Raw genomic sequence first — 24,240 nt, 5'->3', positions numbered from 1 at the left:
CAATGGTCCACTTATTCAGACAGCTGATATTAAATTAGAGATGTTCTCGTCTGAGGTTCAGGTAAAGGGCCTGAGGTGCTGTGATGGTTCCTCTTACCTATCAATGTCACTCACGTCTTTGACAGGACTCACACTGCAAAAGTAGCTACTGAAGCGATCTACCAGGTGAGCTAGAGGAATCACTCTGTAGCCATAAACCACAGGAATCATTTGGCATCTAGTAACACATTTCACTGAAATTTCGCTTGCTTCTTTTATATTCACACACTCAGACTACTGTATCGAAGCACAAGCATTGGCACAGCAGTGCTTATTTAGACTTTGGCCAGTGGCAGCGCAGTTGAGGAGCAGAGGCAGTGATGCGCGTTGGAGGCGCGCTTTTCTGAACACAGGAAGCGGGCGCTTTAAGAAGACGCGCTGCTCCGCGGACGGGAGGCAGGCCGGTGTTTTTCCACAACTGATGTCTAATGGTCACCCATGTTGAGAGACAAAGGTCAGAAGAAAAGCTCATAAACTAAATTTGCCGCTGCCGCTGTTATTCAGCACCGAGCCGCCGCACAATACAGAAGGGACAAGAACGTTTCAAAGGAATTAAAGGAATTAAACATTGAAGGTAACGTTATTTCCCATGTTTGCTTTTTGGATTTAGTATGCGAGATGTGAGACCACTAATGTTTTATTTCATTTTTAGCTTAATTTACAACATTTTCAGAATCTTTTAAAATCATTTTTCACAACATTACTTCAAATTCAACAGCTTGTCTTAGTTGTCACACATGCTGAATAGACTTTGTTAAGAGATCCAGGAAGTAGGCTACTTTAACAGTTTATTTAGAAGATCGTGCTTAATGTTATTAGGCTATTTTAACAAATGCAGTAATATAGCCATATTGTATATAACAGGCTAAAGATAATGATATAATGGCTTGTTTCATTTTTTAATAATTCATGATGATTTGACAGGCTTTTAAACCGGGGGTCCATAAGGAGCCATTCTGTGCTGCTCAATGCGCTTGTGTTGATGCTGTCACTTGTCATTGAGTTTCTTACACTCCCACTCTAGACAAATATAACTGGGTGCTGACTGCATGGAGTTAAAAATAGACAGCTAGATGAAAACCTCATTGAGGGGTTTAAAAACAAGAGTTTAACCTGAGATATTCAATGTTAAATGGACTTTGACGTTACAAATGCGCATTACGCACACAGAGATGCGACTGTAGATGCAGCCGTAACGGTGCGTCAACAACCTGTTGGATGCGTTCTTGAGAAAAACGGTAACATTTCGCGAAAGTCTGCGATACGGACGCGTCTCCTCGAAGTTGGTCTTGCATGCGTCTTTGGCGACGGTTCACACAAGGACGCGTTCCTGCGTTTAAAAGCGAAACGAAGTGGAACCGAAAGGAACTTGGGAGCCTCTAAAGGCGGCTTTTAACTAGAAAATGTTCTTGATTATGTATTTCCCCTGCTTTTTAAGTTCCTCGTTCCCAGTTTAAAAAACCCAGTCTCGAGACACATGCGTTCACTCTTAACAAGATTGTTTTTAACTTGACACGCCGTTTTAAAAACACGATGCTGAGCAACGAGAGGCTGCGAACCGGCCAAATACAGTATGAACCCGCATCCTAATGAACTGACAGTGCGACTAAAGTTGTCTGGCAAACAGGTTCACCTCATCTAGACTACTTAGGGTTATGCGGAAGTTAGCTCAGTCCCTGCTCAAACAAACACAATACAGGATACAGAGTTTAGGTTTCTGTGCACATGCCAGCTTGAATACCTAGCACACTGATAAGGGTAACAGCCACAATGCATTTGGGCCAGATGCCATTTTCTTAGTGAGGACGAAAACAGCTAAACAGTTATTCAGTGTGTTGTCTATCTTAGTGTGTCAAAAGAGAACTGCAAATATATGAGCCTATCAGCTGCTTTTTAATTGATGCCAATAAAAAGTAAGACTTATTAACAAAGGTGATACTGTGTCATGACTGCCAATAAACAGCTCTGCCCAGAATTTAGTTTACCACTTTAGACTTTGAACTTTTCCAGCATGCTTTGTGTGTGTGTGTGATGTAGTTGTTTCTATTTAAAATAAATTGTGAGGCAAATTTCACATTGAGCAGGCTGAATACTGCTAATTTTGTATTGACCATTTCCTAAATATTCAACAATATGAAAAAGAGGACAGATAACAGAAAAGCACACTCTGAATGCAGTTCACTGACCCGGTTCACATTTAAATATCCTTTTTACCACTTTACTTTTTTTTTATTGACATGCAACAGTCCCTGTAACCAATTTTTCCACCTATAAAAATGCATCTTGAATGTATTTGGATTTTTATTTATTGTATTATTTTCTAGTGAATTATAGTGTCTCCAGCTTTCCACTTGTTGTTTTGGTCAGGTGACAAATATTCCCTTTGAATAAGCATGACATTTGTGGAATCGTAAATATACTAGGTTAAAAGTTCTTGGTGGACACTGGAGACGTATGACAGAAATCTGATCTGGTCTGGCTACTGTGTACTGACAAGTCAGACCAATTGACTTGATTTATGGCATATACCTCCAGCGGATAAATTATGTTTTTTGTGATTTGATTACAGGACAAATCAAAAGTCAATATGACCACATTAATGGTTGTGATAATAAACGATACTGTACTTTAGAAACAGATGAAGTCTTTCTTTGTGTAGTAACAATGTCAATATGTAGCAGTGTTGTTTCTTCATTGCATGTAGTGCAGCAATGAAGAGCCAACAGTGTGTAAACTTTAATTATTAAACACTAGCTTAGGTTGTTCAGTTATACTGATGCTTAACTCTGAATTATTCTCCAAGGTTTACTTAGATCCTCTCATTTATATTTCATAACCGGCATACTGACCCTGAATCCACTAGATCAGATTTGTTCTTTGCAATGTGTACTAAAAGCCAAGGGTTTTACAAAAATGACCCCCATGGGACCATAAGTGAGTGCTTTGGAGCATATATATATATATATAAAGAAAGAAGAAAAAAATATTTTTTTAGGGCTGCCAAAGTTAACTTGTCAACTTACAGTAAGATGTACATAAATATAATTTTTTTTTAATGTATCAACCATTATATTTTAGTAAGGGTCCTTGCCAAGAGGTCTTGACATCAAAAAGTTTAAAAAATTTTGAGGACCACAGTGGTACCACCTTGTCAACATCCCACCATGACCACACCACTGCAGCAGAATGCAAATGCAAACGTCTTAATCTCCAGTGATACAGTTTGGTTAACTATGGCTAGGCAGCGAGAGCGCAATGCATCACGTCATAGATTATGTACAAGTGTATGTACAAGATTATGCATTGTGAGGTTTACATAAATGGATAAAAGTGTGCTTCTAATGCTCCGGACTCAGTTTATGTGGTTGAACGAGTGCGGAAAGGGAGGAATTTAATGTGAGAGCACTCAGGAAATGTACATGGTTCTAAAATAGGTATGGTTACGTAATGAGCCAAGTGCCTCGTGCCGACTCTAGAGAAGAAGTCTCCCTCGATAGTTGGGACTATGGAGCAATCCTGTCTCTCAGCTGAAATGACAAAGTTGATGGCCCAAACAAATCTCTGATGGCCACAGGCTATGTGACCTATAGATGCGGAAGAACAAATCACTTCCAATTAGGAGCTTCTTGGAGGCGACTGATTTCGGATTCCAGAGTGAAGCTGCTCCATCTTCCATTGAAGAAAACTTGAGAGTTTTGACCAACTCGATGCGATTTAAGTCAATTGTTTCTACTTGGGAATCAAACAGACCCAGTCAGTGTCCCAAAGTAGGCTGCCATGTGTCACAATTTTTGCAGCATTCCAATACTGTGCGCTAAAAGGGCAAAAAATGCCAATAGATCCTTTGTTCTGTATTTTTGAACAAATTGCCTGATCCAGAATTCATAGAAATGGTCCATTGTCCCTTTATCATTGCTGTGCTGTCAAATGCAAAAGGCTGAGGGAAACAAGTCGTACAATAGGCTTTTGTTACTGGTCACATTTAGCCCTATGCAAATGCACTGGGCCTTGTCTTTGCTTCACTGCTGACCGGAATCTAAGTCAGTCAAATATTGTGCTCTGTCTTCAAACCACTATATAAAAAGTATATAATTGTTCTTTGACTACATGTCAAAGTATGTTAAGCTAAGCTACATGTCTTGAAAAAAAAGCTATTAATGGCAGGAGCCTGGAAACCATCAGCTGTTCGAGTGAAACGCAACAGAGGTGTGGATTGCCGTCCACATGCTCTTGTTTGTCGCGTCTGCAGCTCGGGTTGCCACAAGTGGACGCCACACATGCAAAGATAAATAGTTTCAGATAGACCTCTGATGCTTGTGGGGAGTGGAAATTTACCATCCAGCCGACCGCCGCTCGGGTTATCCACTGCTCCGAAACTGCGACCAATCTACTGATTGCTTTTAATTGTCTTAGTCTGTGGGCGGGTCGTGGTGTCACCTCGGCTTACACTGAGCCCTGGAGAGATTGGGGCCGTGTGGTCAGAGGTATGGTGTCTGCTGAGAGAACAACACCGACCAATTGGATTCAGCCATGAAGGAAATGTAAGTGACAGGCAGCACGTTAATTTGAGGGAATGTTTGTGCTTGTGGATAATGGGAAAGGGCTCAAATTTGAGGAATAAGATTAAAGATTAGACTTTGATGGAGTTTGTCATGTCGGATATTAAAAACTTAGATCAGAAATATCTTAAAACAATTTATTTTATTGACGAATTCATTATTGCCAACTCATGGGCAAAAATGGCATTGCAACTAGGCACCAACCAGTTGCATTTCTTAACCCACTTGTTTGCTTTCTTTGACTCTCGGCCAGTAAAGTTTGTCACCACAGTGCTTTGAGTGGAAATGTGTCTGGAGGATTTTGCTGTAGTTATGTAACAGAACGTGTTTGAGTTGTAGCGAGCTCCTAAGCCTTTGAAATATACAGATTTAACCTACCTAAAGAGGATGAATGTAATTTCCTGAACTTTTTAGACCTTTTTAACAGTCTTGTGTTGCCAAGTGTATGATTCTGTGCTAAATTCGAAAATATAACAGAGAATCACCAATTAAATGAGAGCTGTTTAGTGTAAAAATAACACCCAAATCTTTTCACCGTAAAATACTGAGACAACTCTGGAAGATCAATTTAAAAGAACTTGAGTCCTGGCATGCTGCCAGACTAGTTAGCGTGTTTATTAAGTCGTATGTTTACTAAAGCAACGGAAAAGAGAATATACGTGTATTTATTGATTGTCAAACACACCGAAGATTTTCCCCCGTCTTCTTCCGTCTCCTTGAGAGCGGGTGAAAAAAGCAGGCTTGTGTTGAAGAAACCGGCCTCACAGTGGGGCTATAGTTTGTTCAAGGGTTGCCAAGCTGTAAATGAGTCTGGAATGGGTAGGGATGTTGGAGCTGACTTTGGTATCTTACTCTCTGGGATTCATCTTAGGGGCTCCATGACAAGTTTGGCTTATGCTTTGAAACAGAAGACGCCAAGCCTGACATAATTACTCCATCCGTGAATCGAATCCTGACAGCGTAAACACTGTGTTAATTAAAGGGACATGGGCAAGATAAACACATACCAGTTCTGCATTGAAACTTGAGTTTTTAAATCAGATTTAATTTATGTGCATGATTGCGTTTGGGTTTCTTTGTGGGCCATAATGTGACATATTTCTGAGTGAAATGTGTATTTTATCCATCAGGAAGTGAATGGATTGTGAAAATTGCAAAAATGATTTTATAACATTTTCTTCTGATTTGATTTCCAGTGATATTAAGTACAATTTATAGTATAAATATGAATTTACTTTGACAAAACAATGTAAAGTGTTAATATGTTTATAGTGTACAAATCATTTAAAACAAGACCAGGGAAATGTTTTAGCAAAGTAAAAAGGGTACATTTTGATTTTATGCTGACTTTTAACTAGTTGGTGTTAAATGCTGATTTGTGCTTACTCATCGCCTATGTGGTTGTCTGTTGGCATCCTTTCATGTTGACTACAGACACACTTCACAAGCAACAAAAAAAGCGATGAAGCTTATCAGTTTTATGACTAGGTTTAATGTACTATTGGTCATAGCTGAGTTATTGTACCAAGTATCATGACACTTGCTTTCAGTTGTGTCGTACATGGAAATTTCCAGTGTTCAAACCACAAAAATGTGACGTTACTTTAATCACGTTAACCGTCAAGTTATATTCTTGTGTGAACATTTCTCAACCCTGAAAAAGCTGCTGTTCTAAATGATCTCTTTATGATTTAGAAAACTAAACAGGAACTTTTTGATGTCTGAACCTAAGTTCTGTCAAGATTTCTGACTCTTTGTTTTCTTTTTAGCATGGCCCAGAAGGAGAAACTTCAGTGTCTAAAGGACTTCCACAAAGACATTCTGAAACCCTCCCCGGGAAAGAGCCCAGGCACAAGACCAGAGGATGAAGCCGAGGGGAAACACCCCCAAAGGGAAAAGTGGGCTAGCAAGCTTGACTTTCTTCTGTCAGTCGCCGGGGGCTTCGTTGGTTTAGGGAACGTCTGGCGGTTCCCGTACCTCTGCTACAAAAATGGCGGAGGTGAGCAGATTTGTTGATACTTTTGGACTTTGAACACTGATGTGACAGTCATAAAAACTTCTTGACCTAATTTCTTGAATCTACTCCAAAGATTTTTTTCTCTTTCGCAGATTAATGTAAAACATTTTGAGCAACATTTGTTTCAGTGAACTGTCTCTTTAAGGCTTAATAATTAATACACCCTCAGATCAACAACAATCAAGTACTAACTTTGAGAATTAGATAACACATTAAAGACATTTGATTTACAGTATCTTCTGAAGTACACTTAGATTTTCCCTTACAACAGCATACAATTGTCATAACACTCACTTTCTTCACACAACAGAGATACAAAAAGAGAATGAGAGCAAGTGTCAAAGCCTTACACTGTACTGAATGAACTCCTTTAGGAATAGGAGTTAAACACTAATCCAGCAGTTAATAGGATATAATAATTGACAGAATAAAGCAAATCTTCTCCTTGCTCCATTTAGGTGCTTTTCTTATCCCATACTTCATCTTCCTGTTTGGTGGAGGACTGCCTGTATTCTTCCTGGAGGTGGCACTCGGTCAGTTCACCTCTGAAGGAGGAATCACCTGTTGGGAGAAACTTTGCCCCATTTTTACAGGTGAGTTTGTTGAACTAGTATTTCCTACACCAGAGATTAAAATGGAATATAATGGAGAACAATGCTTTTTGCTGCAAGTTGGTGTAGTTACAGAATCTACCAGCAGGGGCAAATGGGGCTATGCCAAGCACTCTGACCCCTTGGTAGGGACACAGAGTGGGAGGTGTGTCACAGATACCACCAGCTGTATCTGAAGATAGGCTGTGCAAGACTTACAGGTTTCATGTTAAATGTCTGATAGGAAATACGTATAATTATAAATAATATTCATTATATTTTTAAAATTAGGTTAAGACTAGTCAATCTACTGGCAATTATGAATGATGCACATTTTTATGTTTTCAATTTTTTTTTGTAAATTTATATTAAATATCTCATTATATATTTATCTAATTTATAAAATTCCTTTATTCAACACAGAATTCATTATGTGCTCCCATTTAAGCATGGCTTAAAAAGAATATCGTGAAAAAGTTGTAAAGTTTTAAATGTTTTACTTTACATGTAAAGTAAAACATTTAAAAAAATATATATATATTTTGATGATTAGAGCTTACAGCTCATGAAACTCAAAAATCAGTATCTCAAAATATTAGAATATTTACATTTGAGTTTCAATTAATGGCCATCCCTACAGTATAAATTCCGGGTATCTCTTGTTCTTTGAAACCACAATAATGGGGAAGACTGCTGACTTGGCGATGATCCAGAAGACGATCCTGGATCATCAAAGAGGGTAAGTCACAGAGGGTCATTACTGAAAGGTGTGGCTGTTTACAGAGTGCTGTATCAAAGCATATTAAATCTAAAGTTGACTGGAAGGAAGAATTTGGGTAGGAAAAGGTGCACAAGTAACAGGGATGACCGCAAGCTTGAGAATACTGTCAAGCAAAGCTGATTCAAACACTTGGGAGAGCTTCACAAGGAGTGGACTGAAGCTGGAGTCAGTGCATCAAGAGTCTCCACGCTCAGACGTCTTCGGGAAAAGGGCTACCAAGCCACTTCTGAACCAGAGACAACATCAGAAGCGTCTTACCTGGGCTGTGGAGAAAAAGAACTGGACTGTTGCTCAGTGGTCCAAAGTCCTCTTTTCAGATGAAAGTAAATGTTGCATTTCATTTGGAATTCAAGGCCTCAGAGTCTGGAGGAAGAGTGGAGAGGCACAGAATCCATGTTGCTTGAAGTCCAGTGTGAAATTTTCACCGTCAGTGATGATTTGGGCTGCCATGTCATCTGCTGGTGTTGGTCCACTGTGTTTTCTGAAGTCCACAGTCAACGCCGCCATATACCAGGAAATTTTAGAAAACTTCATGCTTCCTTCTGCTGACAAGCTTTATGGAGATGCTGATTTAATTTTCCAGCAGGACTTGGCACCTGCCCACACTGCCAAAGGTACCAAAAGCTGGTTCAATCACCATGGTGTTACTGTGCTTGATTGGCCAGCAAACTCACCTGACCTGTATTGTCAAGAGGAAGATGAGAGACACCAGACCCAACAATGCAGATGATCTGAAGGCCGCTAACAAAGCAACCTGGGCTTCCATTACACCTGAGCAGTGCCACAGGCTGATTGCCTCCATGCCACGCCGCATTGATGCAGTAATTCATGCAAAAGGAGGCCCTACCAAGTATTGAGTGCATAGAAATGAGCATACTTTTCAGAAGCCTGACATTTCTGTTTAAAATGTCCTTTTTTTATTGATTCAAATTTTCTGAGACACTGAATTTTGGGTTTTCATTATCTGTAAGCCATAATCATCAAAATTTCGAGAAATAAAGGCTTGAAATATTTCACTCGGTGTAATGCATCTATATAATATATGGGTTTCACTTTCTGAAATGAGTGACAAAATATTGACCTTTTTCATGATATTCTAATTTTTTTAGATGTACCTGTATTCGTGTAGACAAAAACAGTAAACCGTATGAACACCTTGACAGTGCTATTACATTTGACACTTTTATTTGCAAAATATTGACATGCACCAAGAGTGATATGTAATAGATTATTTCTACATGGATAAACATGTCTTTGCCACATGTTGCATAGTCCTTCAGTAGTCACCGTTGGTGTATTTTAATGTCAGCAGTCTGTTAATTGCAGCCTATCTTCTTGCTACTCTAGGGACTTGTAGTAGTTTCATTTTCAGCCTGGCTAGTAGCAGAGACAAGGTAACATCAGCAGTTGTCAATTTATGAATTGGCTAAGAAGGGCAGCTGCTCATGAACAGTAGCTTGTATAATTGGACGCATCTTCAACTTGTGTGGTGTCCTAGCTAAAGCTAGATCTAGAGATCAGGAAGTTGCTGGTTCGAGCCCCACGAAGAGCAATCACCATTTCACCCTAAAAAGGAATCAAAACCAAGAGTAAATGACCACTTTGGAAAAAAACCCCCAACAGATTTCCACCAAAATATCTCTTATATAACAGAGTATATCAAACCTCAGAAAAATGTCTTCTGACCACATGTCCATTACTTATTTAAACAGAGTTTACCAGTGAGCAATCATTACATGCAAACTGCCGAATTACCCATATCCCTCTGCCAGTGAATGAGGTGACAGCGTTGGTCTGTTTTGCTTTCCAGTCAACCGGGCCAACATTGATTTACACAGTTCAAACTCTGAACCAATGTCTTGCATCACTTACCTCCAACTCTGGACAAGTTTATTCCATGTTTATACAAAAAGCACAAGAAGGTTGCATAGAATTTTGTCATTTATTTGTCCATTCTCATGCTCCACTGGAGCACAACTCCTTTCATTGTGTTCATTAAGGTTATAATAAGAAATTGCAAACACTTTGAATAACTACAATGTGCTGAGTCAGTCCAGAGTGCCATTGGCGTAATGTCACCATTCCTCTCTTTTTACAGGTATCGGCTATGCGTCCATAGTGATCGTTTCTCTGCTGAACATCTACTACATTGTGATTCTGGCCTGGGGCTTGTACTACCTGTTCCAGTGCTTTCAGCCAGAGCTTCCCTGGGCAAGCTGCAACAACAAATGGAACACACAAAATTGTGTGGAGGATACCCTCCGCAAGAACAAGACACTCTGGGGAGCTGTGAACGCCACTAACTTCACTTCCCCTGTCACTGAGTTCTGGGAGTAAGTACACGTTACTTGAATACAATTTTGTTGTGTACATTGAAAGCCATCCAAATCCAGCTATCAGCATTTAGTTGAGAAGAAGTTGTGGGGTTATGAAGCCTAGACATTGCCTAATTTATCTGTACAGTTGTCCTCAATCATTCACAAAGACTCTGGAGCTTGTTTACTCTCTTAGTGATGTTGTCATTGTAAATAGCTGTCTTATGGAGCCTTTGACATACTTTATGCTATTGATTAGGGGTATTCAAGAGATCCACTGTCCTGCAGAGTTTAGATTTGATCCTGATCCAACACTCCTGGCTGTAATTTTATGTCAAAGTAATCACCTAGACTTCTTTATCTGATTTAGGCCTATTTTGACCAGAAGAATGGGTCCAACCGAGCAGTTCCAATATTGCTAATGCTTTAAACCATAGGGTCTGGAGCAGGGATGGGCAACTGTGGCCCTGGAAGGTCACTGTGCTGCAGAGTTTAGCTCCATCCACCTCCTGGTAATTTTCAACCAATCCTGAAGACTAAGATTACATTTTACAGGTGTGTTGATTAGAGATGGAGCCAAGTTCTGCAGGACAGTAGCCCTCCAGTTGCCCATCCCTGGTTTAGATCTCCAGACTTCTAGTCTTCTAAAGACCAATATTTTCACAGAGTTTAGCGGCACCCCTAATTAAACACACCTCAAGATGTTCAAGAAACTTTCAAGAAGGTGTGATAGTGCAGGTTAAAGCTAAACTCTGCTGAAAGGTGGTCCTCTAGCTGCAGGACTGCACACAGCTGATCTAGCAGAAGGCTAGTGGTGGTATTATAACTCTATGGTGGTGCGTATTCAAGAAAGCAATGTTAACGTACCATCACACACATCCTGAACTCTCGGTTGATTAACCCAAAACTTGCTTACTTGAGGTAAGCTGGTTCCAAAACCATGACTGCTAGGAGGATGAGTCAACCCCAGAGTATGTTCACGGTGAACAACAACATAACCTGCTCTGCAGAAGGTTATCCTCAGAGCATAATTTGCTAAGGCTACTTACTTACCCTGAAAGTTATGTCTGCTTTTGGAACCGAAAGTTTAGGTTTTCTGTTAACTTGGTAAACTTACCCGAGTATGTCTCAGAACCTGCTTTCTGGAATACCCCCCAGGTGTAACCAACCATACTACTGGAGGGCTACCATCCTGCAGAGTTTAGCACCAAGCCTAATCAAACACACCTGAGCAACCCGAATCAAGGTGTTCGAGGTTACTTGAAATTTACAGGCAGGTGTGGAGCAGATTTGGAATGGAAATCTGCAGGAAGGTAGACCTCCAGAAGCGAGTTGGCTACACATGCTCTATGATCACTGGCTTCTTGTAATGATTTGTACTTAAACACTCCTTCCTCTATAGCAGGGGTGTCCAAACTTGGTCCTGGAGGGCCAGTGTCCTGCAGACTTTAACTCCAACCCTCATTAAACACACCTGAACCAGCTAATCAAGATCTTACTAGGCATACTAGAAACTTCCAGGCAGGTGTGCTGGGGCAAGTTGGAACTAAATTCTGCAGGACACCGGCCCTCCAGGACCGAGTTTGGACACCCCTGCTATAGAGAACTCTTCTGTCATAGCAGATTAAACAACTTCTCTGATTATTTGAATGGTAGCTCCTTCAACACCCTCAAGGGCTTCAGAGTGTCTCACCAGCAAACATTCTTTCCACCACAGGCGAAATGTCCTCAGCATCTCAGATGGTATCGAGCAAGTGGGTCATATTAAATGGGACCTGGCTTTGTGTCTGCTCGCTGTGTGGGTCATCTGTTTCTTCTGCATCTGGAAAGGTGTTAAGTCCACTGGGAAGGTGAGCTTGGTTGCATTAAACAAATTCTTTCAATTTCAGTCAGTTAATTTAAGTTAATTTAACTAATAATAGTTTATAAATTGTCATTGGTGTTATAAGTAGCTAGGGAGATTTGAATGTGACCTTAGTCAGTGTTGTCAATATAAACATAGCAGTTCCCTGCTTAGCAGCAATAGTAACTATAGCACACCTCCTTCCTAATAGAGACCGTAAAATCAATCAGTAGACACGGTCACATGGCCACATCTTGACATGGCCACAAGTTCCCCTTGAGCATGCACTTGTGAATCTTATCATGGCTTCAGCCAAGACACTGTCAAAATAGATTGCTGTATAGAAATTCTAGCAATAGCTACTTTAGGACGGACTTCTTTATGTAATAAAGGCTGGTTCATGCTCCCCTAAAAACAACATTTTCAAGTCGGTGTTTGTACTTTAGTATGCTAGGAAATTGATTTAAAAAAAAGTCTTTAAAAGGCTCCTTTTGCTCTTCACTTGAAGCCATTTTGACTTGAAAACATGTGACTGAGCTCCGTTAAAGGTGGCATATGAAAGATTACTTTCCATTTTCTATTTATTTATTTATTTATTTGTGATAGTCTGCATATTTGTCATGCAATATTAAATGCACAATGCAATTTAAAAATTTATTTGCAGGTAATTAATGTGTTGATGTAGTTTTCGGCACTGTGGTCAAAATGACAACATTTCTAGCCAAGCCAAACATTACATGATTGGAGGAAAACAGCTGACCAGAAAGTATATCCTCTAAAGCCAATATAAAACTGTCAGTGAAGTTAAGATTTAAATTGCATGTTAGCCTTGGAAATGTTTTTGACAGAATGTCATCTCAGAATGCAGGAAAGTATGACAAGTCTTTTAAAGATCCTGTGAAAAAGCTCTGCTGTAGTTTTCTAAATTGTCACATAATCTACTAAGTTTGTGGGTTTTAATACAACCATAGCATTAAATTTAAACTCCGTGTTCTTGGCTTTTCTGCTTAGGTTGTGTACGTCACGGCAACATTCCCATTTGTCATGTTAATTGTCCTGCTTGTACGGGGTGTCACTCTTCCTGGGGCAGCCGAGGGCATCAAATTTTATCTGTACCCAAATGTGACTCGCCTTGGAGACCCAGAGGTAAGATCTCATAGTTATTTACATCAAAAGGCTTTATAATATCACCTACCCACAAAAACATGATTCCACACCACTTTGGTCTCTATGGCTATCAACTTGGCTGAAAAGTCATATTTGAACATAGTTGGTTCATAGCATATGTTATGTTTTGGATGCTGGTCCCCATCAGGCTTAACTAGCTTAACCAGCAAGACAACCTTAGTTAACTAGCTGCAACAGAAAGACCAAATCTAGGTTTGACCTACTTACTGGTGAACAACATGACTGTGCTAGTCCATCAGCTGTCTAGCTACTAAATCAGCACTAACTAATATAAATCAGCCATCTAAGATGGACTTTTATGCAGGAAAAGTGCTGTTTACACTTGTCGACATAATGTACACCAGTGACCGTCTGCAACTTAAACCCAGTATAAACTTCGGATGTACAGTTTACAGAGAGAAACCCAAGATATGCAAAAGGGTCTACATAAAAAAGCTCACGATGCCCTCACTCAGAAAGCTACAAATCTAAACATGACATGAAGTTGTTGAAACAATTTATATTAGTCCTTCATAATGTATCCAGTTCTGGAGGACCTACAAGAGGCTGAACGCATGCAAATATTTGAGTTTGCTTAATTCATGTTGTCAGTCAGCAAATGGTTTGGCGTCTTGTGTCTAGGTGTGGATCGATGCAGGGACACAGATTTTCTTCTCTTACGCCATCTGTCTTGGAGCCATGACGTCACTGGGAAGCTACAACAAGTACAAATACAACTGCTACAGGTGTGTTTCGACGTCCCGGGGGCGGGAGGGGGGCTTATTCCAGTGAACGGGCAAAGTGGGAACGTAGGGTAACTTTGTGTTAATTAACAAACTCCATGACATATGTGTGACATAGGGACTGTTTGCTGCTGGGAGGCCTGAACAGCGCTACCAGTTTTGTGTCTGGCTTCGCAATATTTTCCGTCCTGGGCTTCATGGCACAAGAGCAAGGGGTGGACATAGCCGATGTGGCAGAGTCAGGTACGAGGGTCAAGCAGCAGTGATGGTGGGCACTGCTGCTGCAAATAACAACACGAAAGTTTGGTCAACCCTGTAGTGAAAACAGCGGCAAAAATCGACGCCTGTAGACAATTCGGAGCCAATAAAACTAGTTCCAGGACCTAGGACTAAAAAGAAAGCCTAAAATTTGGAACCTTCGTCGTCATTCATCAGATAAAAACCAAAATGAATAAGAAATGTAGAATGTCTCTTGGTGGAAAGCGGAATTCGATTGGAATCGACTGTAGAAGTGTATGGAGACTGCATTCTTGGAGCCACTGGGAACATTAAGTCCTAGTCCACTAATGGCGAAGAATCAACTTTTGTGTGAAACAGCAGTGACTGCTGTTCAAGACAGTTTCCACTGGTGACCCTAATCAAGAAGCATCTTGTGCCATGGTCAGGATAGAGGCAATTTACAACATGCTTTTGATGAGTTTGGGTTTAAGTTCTCGAGAACTCTATGCAGTTTGACTAAGGTCGCCGAGACAGTTCCTATTGGTTCCTTTTTCTACCCTGGACACACTACATGGCCAAAAGTATGCAGACACCTGCATCTTTTTGGTGGGTTTGGCTATTTCAGCTACACCCTTTACTTACAAGCAGGTGCCTACAATGAAGTATACAACCATGCAGTCTTCTTAAGGCAGAATGGTTTACTGAGACTCTTGTCGAAGAAGCTCAGACCTAAACCATTGAGCACTTTTTGGATGCATTGAAACATCAACTGTGAGCCAGACCTCAGTCAAACATCTACTGAAATGCCTTCCCAGAAGGGTGGAAGCTTATTGTCAATGCTCATGGTTTTGAAAGTAAATGTTCAACAAGCACATATGGGTGAGATATTCTGGTGTCTACATACTTTTGACCATCTAGTGCATATCAGATGTTTCTCAAAATGGCTCTTCGTCTTTCACACTGCTTTTGACTTGTGGTACAGGTTCATCTTCAGTTAGTCTCATGGTGAAAGAGATCAGTTGATGTAGCGACTGCTTTTTAAGCTCAAGTTTTTCCAAATGTCTAGTCTTCTGCACTGTTCATGCTTTGGCCCTCCTCTGTGGAGATGTTGGTCTAAGTATGTCTGGCTCAAGAGAGGTGCACAAAACATACATCTTTATCACTTTGTTTATAAGACACACAAACCTAAACTTTACTTGAACTTCCGTGCATATCAGCACAATTATGTTTGTATGGAGCCAAAGGATCCTTATCAGGGAGTCTTTCAGGATTATTTGGTTGGATACATTTCTAAACATTTCAAATGGAAAGAAGCTAAAAGGTGCTTTTTTTGCAAAAGAGAAGTACATTTTGGGGCGTTCAGTCATAGATGCATCAACCTGACTCTGCAGAGAGTGCATTTTATTGTACTTTGACATTATGCTATGTGGGACATTGTTTCAATTTGGTCTTTGGTTTTATTATATACTGTATGTGTTGTGCTTGTTTTTGCATCTAACCTCTGTTGAACAGATTGGATCCTACATTTTATGTTGCAGTAGCAAATTGTATGTTACCTCTGAGGTTGTTCTTTGTAGTGTTGAATATGGAACCTGTAGTATTACACAGGGGAAATATCACACCGCTCATGAAACACTTTCTAGATTTCGAAACAGCCGAAGTTAAGATGCAAATTTCGCAAGAAAGAAGATGCACTGAAACAGTCATTGGACTGTTTATCAACGAACCACTGGCAGTAATTTTGCCTGGCTTGATCGCTTTGTCATGTAGATATTCGCTCCATTTTTCTTTCATGTCTCCTTTTGGTCTGTGCCGACAACGAAACGCACCACAGTGGCATAGATCAAAGTGTGCAAATTGCTAGCATTGCTAATTGTACTTTCTCCACTTCCCCACCCCCTCTGTTCTCTTCCCAATAGGTCCTGGCTTGGCCTTCATTGCTTACCCTAAAGCTGTGTCTATGATGCCACTTCCTACATTTTGGGCAATTCTTTTCTTCATTATGCTTCTGCTGTTGGGTCTCGACAGTCAGGTAAGTACCATATGAAAAACTGTTATGCTAAACAGCTTGAGTACCGTTAGTTTACAGAGTAGTAATTGCATACAGCCAGATGTTAATGTTCAACCCAGTCTGTGAACCTTTCAGAAAACATTTTTGGAATTAAATAGCTAATGGCTAAAGCTAATTACTTAGCTAACAATTACAGTGCAGTAGGTTAAATGCAATTAAAAAGCTCTGTAAATTCAACAACAGATCAGTGTAACAAATTAAGCCACAGTACACAAGAAAACATGGTAACAAGCAGGAAAAAAAAAAAAAAACTTTTTGGAAGCTAATCGTCCATGCAGCAGACCTGTACTATCATATTTCTCGGTCCCAGTGAAACTGAACACTCTGCTAAATCAGTGTCCATCCACATCCAGAGGGTACACTAAACTAGGGTGTGGTGCTTGGACTGTTAAATTAAGTTTCTAAAATAATATTCATGCAGCTGTGCTGGATAACATAGATATATTTCATTACAGTATGTTACAACTTCATAGACCTATCCAACTGATGCTGAACTGCACTGACCTATTTCCTATTGACTGGCCTCAAAGCTAATGTTCCAGAACAAAAAGCCACAAGCTCAGTTCCATGAGTTTCCTTCTTTCTTTGTCGTTTTATACTGTATAATATTCACTCAAAATATAAAATCTTTGATGAAACCAGTTTGTGATGACAGTGTTACTTTTTCTTTTCCCAGTTTGTCGAAGTGGAAGGGCAGATCACATCCCTAGTGGATCTGTATCCATCCTTCCTAAGGAAGGGTTATCGGCGTGAAATCTTCATAGCTATAGTCTGTTTTATGAGCTACCTGTTGGGACTTACCATGGTCACCGAGGTAAGCGCAACAGTCGAATACACTTATGAAGCATTTCCATTCCAAATCCATCCTAATTCTAGTCTTTACAACTTTGCAAACAAATTGGACCATCTGGTTTCTCCTGGCTAAATAAAGAGCGTATCAAATGCAGCTTAGTTGAATGATCAGGCACCATATGTTTTCCTTTTAAGATTTTAGTGACATTGTCATTTGATAGTTTGTGGCCCTCAACCAAACCCACAGTTCCTGTAATCAAGAACGGCACACTCATGCCAGATCTACTGTCCAAGCTCTCTCCCATAAGGAAGAGGCCTTCACTCCCAGCAGTGCCTTATCGCTCCTAGTTCCATGTCTTTTTATGGACGTCCTGACCTGCTTTGAGCAGTGAGAATTCCACAGAGGAATCGCACTGCTATACTAGGAGATCCGGCCTGGTCCAACAATGCACATCTAAGATTCTTTTGGCCCCCTTCAAATCTCAGCCATTGATTGCTAAGCCCCTGGAACAGTGATGAACGGGGAATGCTATTCTGTGGCTTGAGCCACACAGTGTCTCATTTTTTTCCGTGACATAATGTCTTATGTCACCCCTGAATGCATTGCGCAACAAATGTTTTTGTTACCAAAAGAAAACTAGTCAAGTGTTTCGCCAACTCTTACTCATAACAGTCCTCTATTGTGTCGGCCTTGCAATTACAGCATGCACCAGAGCCTACTCGCTTTTTTCAATAGTTATTTGTGTCTGTTTTTCAGGGTGGCATGTATGTGTTTCAACTCTTTGACTACTATGCAGCCAGTGGCGTGTGCCTTTTATGGGTTGCATTCTTTGAATGTATTGCTGTAGCCTGGGTTTATGGTAAGTATAAGTAGTTAACAGAAAATGGGACTTATATTCATAATGGTGTGCACTTTTCATGAATAGGGTACACATTTGGTGTGTCAGTACTTTAGAAAACATAACAGTAACAGGGTTTTTGTTTTACAGTAAAAATGAGCATTTTGAGTTCAACCCTGTTACAGCATTATTTCCCCATCATGACAAATTATAATCCTTGCAACTGCTATATCCATAAGTAGAGATGGTCACTGTCCTGCAAAGTTTAGCTCCATAATCAAACACACCTTAAAAAAAAATCCGAATTTTGGTAGGATTGCTTGAAAATTACAAAAAGATGTGTTTTCTCAGTGTGTGTTGACTGTACAAGTTAGCCATTCAACACTGTTACTGAAGTTGGTGTAAGAAAAAAGAGATCAAACAACAATGTATGTTTTATTTATTGGAAATATGAGTTTATCCTTAACTACGTAATCAATATACGGCTAGCTCATCCCTGTAACAGTAACAGAGTAAAGACTAAATCTGCAACCCTGTTACTGCATAGTTTTCCACCTAATAATGGTATAAAAAAATTGTTGTACCAAATTAATAACACATTTGACACCTTTTACAGCATGCCACTTGCTGTAAAAGGTGTCCACGCCCTTGTTGATAGAGCTGCTGCTGAGGGGGCTTAAACCCTGCATGCAGGCAGAGTCAAGTTAAAACTCTAATATTCTTTACTAGGGGAGATTTTCCTGATAACATGCTGCACTGTTTGCACAATACAAAAAGTTACAACAAGAGTTTGTAATCGTTTTTTCCCTGCCAACCCAAACAAGACACCAAATGAATTAACTGCAGATAGATGGCAACATAGTTACTGCATTTTTAAAGAAAATAATTACATTAGCAATGTAGTATTATGTTTGTGAATCTCATACCTGATCACATTCCTCCTCTTCACAGGGGCTGATAATTTCTATGATGCAATTGAAGAGATGATCGGTTACAGACCAAATCCCTGGATGAAGTGGAGTTGGACTGTAGTCACACCTTTACTGTGTGTGGTAAGTTCATTTTAGGTGAAGAAAGAGTCCCTAAAACAGATTAAATTAGTAGTTTGCTTATGTATAGATGAATTGTGTTAAGAAAAAAGTGAGAAGTGCTTGTCCACAGATCTTCTTAGGCCCACTACGCAGTATGTTTCCTAAAATTACACATTGAGGTCCTATGAAAGAGTATTTTACACAGTTCAATTTGAGATTGTGTGCTTTTCTACCCTCCCCCATGGCTACACATGCAAATTCTGCTATTCCGCTTTGGATTTGCTGCAAAATTCCGGCTCCCATCTCACTGTAACAGAGCTCCAGATGGGGTGACCATCTGCCTGGCCAACAGAATGAATGGAAGGAGCTGTGGATGAGTGCAGGATTAGTTTCCATGAGATCATGAATGTCATTTTTCTGTGAACATCATAGGACTATAGGTGAAAAAAGAAATCCCTTCCGAACGGATAGCCATACAGCTTTTAAAGACTGAGGAGACTTTTATCTTCCTTGAAAATAAATGTCTCTTTTGCAGTGGATTAACCTGTTTAGTCATAACCTTGGACACTTGGTTTTACGTCTTTAAAGGGGTGATTCACACAAAGAGAAACCTACTTCATAAACAAACATAAAAATCTTAATCATAAATAAATACATATTTGTAATAATTATTATTAGTAATTATTTTTATAAAGACAAATGAAATCTATTTTAAAACGTATTATTATTATTATTATACTATTAAATAGCAAATAGTCGTTGTCAAGCGTTATTATTAAATGGTACACATTATTGATTCATTTATAAACTACATTAATTATCAACAATGATATTTATTATTTACATTTAATAATAATACTAATAATGTATTATTGATAATGTCATTAAATAGGAAATAAATGGTTCTACTGCTTTTTTGTTATCATATATCATTATTAAACAAATAAATAGCCAAAAATGTTGTTTTATTGAATAAATAATAAATAAATGGATAAAGTAAAATTATGCTATTTATTAATGCAATAAATAACATTATTATTTTTATTATTATAAAATGGCAAATAATTGTTTTTAGAATCATGTATTATTGAATAAACCAAAAAATAAAAATAAATAGCAAAATTATGTAGTTATAAACAACTTAATTACAATGATAAACAATGCCATTGATTTGTTTTAATCAATAATAAAGTGACATTTATTGTTGTCATTGTTGCAATAAATATATAGCAATAAATAAATCAAACTCATTACAATAAACAATGTTTATTATTATTATTATTTATAATAATAATGTTATTTATTTCAAAGTCTAATATGGTGTAATTTTTTTTTTTTTTTTTTTTTTTTTTTTACTTGAGATTCACCCCTTCATTTTGATAAGTCTATGAGCAATTACATTACTGTGCCTGACTTGTAATGGCTTGTAATGTAATGGGAGACGGCACTTGTGTATTGGACATTGGATTGAGTGTGCTGTTGTGACCCCTGCTTTTTTCTTTTGCTACAGGGATGCTTTGTCTTCTCATTGGTCAAGTACATGCCCTTGAGATACAACAAAGTCTATGAGTATCCGGACTGGTCCATTGGTGTTGGTTGGACCCTCGCCCTCACGTCCATGATCTGCATACCAATGGTGGTTGTGATCAAAATCATTCAATCAGATGGACCCCTCATAGAGGTGAGTCAGTCGTGTCAACGACAAAAAGGTTCTTTACCAATGAACAAGCCAATAATGTTCCTTTTACGTTTCCCTCCAGAGGATCAAAGCGGTGGCAGCGCCCGTGAGGGGAGGAGCCAGTTCTTGCCCCCAAGAATACCAGCCCAAATGCAATGAGCTGGCGCAGCCACTGGACCCCAACTGGAACGGAGGCTTGATGAAGCCCACCCACACCATCGTAGAGACTATGATGTGAACGCTCTCTGTGAGAGGATTCAATGACCTGCTTTTCCATTACATACATATATATATATATATATATGTGATTCTATATACATATGTTAAAAAATATACTCTGTAACTTTTGACATAGTCGTAGGACCAGGTTTACATTGCTACGCATCTGCACTAGGAGTCCTTGTTTTGTTTTTGTTTTTCTACAGAGGAAGTTACATTTTTCTGTCTGTATTTTTAATATTTTTATCATAATACTATTATATTACTATTATTGTCGCTGTTATTAAACGGAGAACAGATTGCAAACAGCAGTATTCTGAACTTAGAACCATGCCCATTCTATTTTTGTAACTTTTATCTTGTACATATCGAAATCAAACTAAGCTGTGCTCATTTTTAGAGAATCGAGAGTCATGGGAAAAAAAAAAAAACACAAAGGGCTCCGTAAACGTCAATCGCACACGACAAGTACACATTGGTGTACAAAGATCTCGTCCTCCCCAAACATGAAATGGTCATCTTTTTAGGAATAGAAGTCGTTATGCATTATTGTAGAGCTTTAAGTGTGTCCCGACAAACTGTTTAGACTGGAGATTGTGCTGTCCGGAAGAATCGAGCCGTTAGCACCGCTTGTTTTCAATGCACTATACCACTAAGGACACTACATTCTCCATACTGTTGCACCATTTACATGGATAGTTTACGAAAAAAATCGTGAACATTCACCCTCAAGCCGTGTCAAACCTGTATGATTTTCGTTTTTTTGTGGAACACGGATGAAGAATGATTTGATGGTTTTTGTCCATACAATAGAAGTCAAAGGGGTCCAAGACATTCACACGACACTTTTTAATTCAGAATTAAAACTTTTTCTTTTTTTTTCTCGTTTTGCCGTTCATTGACACGACAACTGCATTTTGGGCGTTTGAAATGCCGACTTTTTAAAAAAATGTTCAAAGTTTTTGATAATGCCATTATCATCCACGTGTAAACTATAAAAACTAAAATTTGTGAAAGCGGTGACGTCATGTGCTTGCGTATTACGTGTTCAGTCTGTAAGTGCGTAGTGTTTCTTTACAAAGTGACATCGCCAACTACTGTCCTGGCATACATAATACAGCATTTTTTGTGTTTTTCGTGGATCCAATCTTCTAAGAAGTTCCGCAACAGAAAGGAACAACGTGAGAGTGAGTAATTAACATAACTTAATTTAGACCTTTAAGTCTGTTTTGTAAACTTTCCGAGGTTGCAAGTTGGAAACGGCGCACAACTTTGAAAATATGCAGCACACTAATTCTTAGCAGTCTCTTCCCTCTTCTAAAGATGCATTCACAGTGAGCGACTTTTGTAGCAGAGACAATAGGCGTGTCCATTCTATTTGAGCAATTAACGGGAAATAAAACGCAAATTTAGAGATTGCGCTTAGTAAATCTAGGCCTGATTTTTTAGGTTTATCCACTGTGCTATTCGTAAGTTGTCCACATTGATTCATAGTCACCAAACGCATTCTGATTTTGGGATATCAGAATGTAAAGCTGCCTGGAGAGATTTAAAAACCACGTAGATTCAGGGTAGTTTCGTACATTTTGTATCAAACCTGTTTTGTTTTTATTTCCAATCACATTTGCCTTTTGTATTCAGAAATATCACTGTATTTGACTGTTCTGTTCAGCAATTACCAATAGAGCTCATCCACAACTGTTAATCGACAAAAAAAAGCTTGCTGCGAACTGTAATGTGCAATACTTTGTAGAACGATATGCATTGTTTCTTCACCTGTCTTTCAGAAAGTTGGTACTTGGAAGTGTGGAATTACGTATGATTTTTAAGCTGTTGTAATATTTGAGAAACAATGAACAGGGGCCAATTTAAGTTACCGTAAAAGGTATGCTGAATTAACACCAAAAACTCAATGCAGATCTACTTACTGTGACAATTTATACTTTTTAAATTAGAAAGTAAACCTTAATTCTAAGTATTATGCCAATGTTATGGATTAAATTTATTGGATTTAAAATATTTTTTTTTTGACTTGGCCAAGTTAAAACTGTAGCCAATCGCAAAGGAAGATGTTCAATTGATCTCAACCATTTCTACTTTGGTACCTTTGGGATACTTCATTACAGAAAAAAAATAATTGTAAATGTTAATGTTGAAAGAGGCACAATTTTTTAGCAATACAGATATTAACGTGCAGTCTCAGGGTGTTTTTAACAACAGAGACTGGTTTCCCGCTGTTGTGCATCTCTTGAAACCCTTCCAGTTTTGAAGAACAGCTAAAGGGGGCAGTGTTTATAAATGCGAGAGAACCTTTTTAAAGTAATGATTAGAATTTTTTTATTTTTTTATTTCGAGGATATGTGTAAAAAAAGCAAGTGTATCGATAAAAGAATTTACAGTACCCAAAAAAAAAGAGAAAAAAGAAAAATGGAAAAAAGTTTATCTCTTAATAAACATTTATCTTTTAAAAACCCTTCTGATTGTGGTGAACATTTGACATTCAGAATTTATAAAATAGTTTTACACCATTCTACTATTTCTTCAGTGTTTGGTTTTGTTTAGTCAAGGTAGTGCTTTGTTTGACTTAAATTCTGAGTATAAACTCCACATGTGTTTTTCTCCTGACCTCAGCATCTTTCACCACGGTAAATATTGAATTTTTGGCTGCCTACCATAACCTACAAATAAAAATAAACGCAGTGCATAGGCATACTGCTGGTGAATGGAAGGAATGATTAATTGTTAGGGGACTATTTGTTCTTAGAGGAACAGATGATCTCAAGACGACAAAAACAGATTCGTCTGGGCTTTTCTGGATGGCATCATTTCAGTTGTTTCACCTCATGACTCTAATCATCCCTCTAAAGCAGGGGTGTCAAACTTCCTGGAGGGCCACAGCCCTGCAGAGTTTAGCTCCAACCCTAATTTAAGACACCTGATCCAACTAATCAAGTCGTTCAGGCTCAACTGAAAATTACATGGTTTGTGTGTTTGTGCGCGGCCCTCCAGGAACTGAGTTTGACAGCTTTGCTCTAAAGTGACTATATTTCATCATGTTAAACAGGATTAGCATCCTGTGACAATCCTGTAAAAATGGCAGAACATCAACATTCACAGTCAAACTCTGCCACAGTGACGCTCAAACTATATTTGGGAAAAACACTGCAGAGAGAATCCAGCTACATTCACATTCCTCAGGATCTGCCTCCAATTAGCAGAAATAAACCATCCATCCAACCATCTATCTCATTTCTATCCATCCATCCATCTATCAAATACACCTAAACAAGTTCATCAAGTTATTCAGGATCACTAAGGCTGTAGGCTGGTGAGTTGT

General features: G+C 38.9%; 1 protein-coding gene across 1 annotated transcript; it reads left to right on the top strand.

The window, feature by feature from the left end:
- Positions 1–384: 384 nt before the first annotated feature.
- LOC306867627 (sodium- and chloride-dependent taurine transporter-like) lies at positions 385–23,376 on the top strand. Its single transcript, XM_079413401.1, has 14 exons — positions 385–613; positions 6,368–6,597; positions 7,074–7,208; positions 10,085–10,319; positions 12,019–12,151; positions 13,156–13,290; positions 13,954–14,057; positions 14,173–14,297; positions 16,193–16,305; positions 17,021–17,158; positions 17,894–17,996; positions 18,927–19,027; positions 20,517–20,687; positions 20,767–23,376. The coding sequence occupies exons 2-14, from the start codon at positions 6,369–6,371 to the stop codon at positions 20,920–20,922; spliced, it is 1,878 nt and encodes a 625-aa protein (XP_079269527.1). The 5' UTR covers positions 385–613; position 6,368; the 3' UTR covers positions 20,923–23,376.
- The last annotated feature ends 864 nt before the right edge of the window (positions 23,377–24,240 follow it).

Source organism: Barbus barbus (genome assembly GCF_936440315.1).
Source record: "Barbus barbus genome assembly, chromosome: 49".
Classification (NCBI taxonomy): domain Eukaryota; kingdom Metazoa; phylum Chordata; class Actinopteri; order Cypriniformes; family Cyprinidae; genus Barbus; species Barbus barbus.
The sequence above is the reverse complement of the archived record's forward strand: the minus strand, read 5'-3'. Positions and strand labels throughout refer to the sequence as shown.

Coding starts and splice junctions, on each gene's coding strand:
- LOC306867627 (XM_079413401.1), top strand. CDS start 6,369: ATGGCCCAGAAGGAGAAACTTCAGTGTCTAAAGGACTTCCACAAAGAC. Junction 13,291..13,953: donor CTCGCCTTGGAGACCCAGAG/GTAAGATCTCAT, acceptor TCTTGTGTCTAG/GTGTGGATCGATGCAGGGAC. Junction 16,306..17,020: donor TGTTGGGTCTCGACAGTCAG/GTAAGTACCATA, acceptor TTCTTTTCCCAG/TTTGTCGAAGTGGAAGGGCA.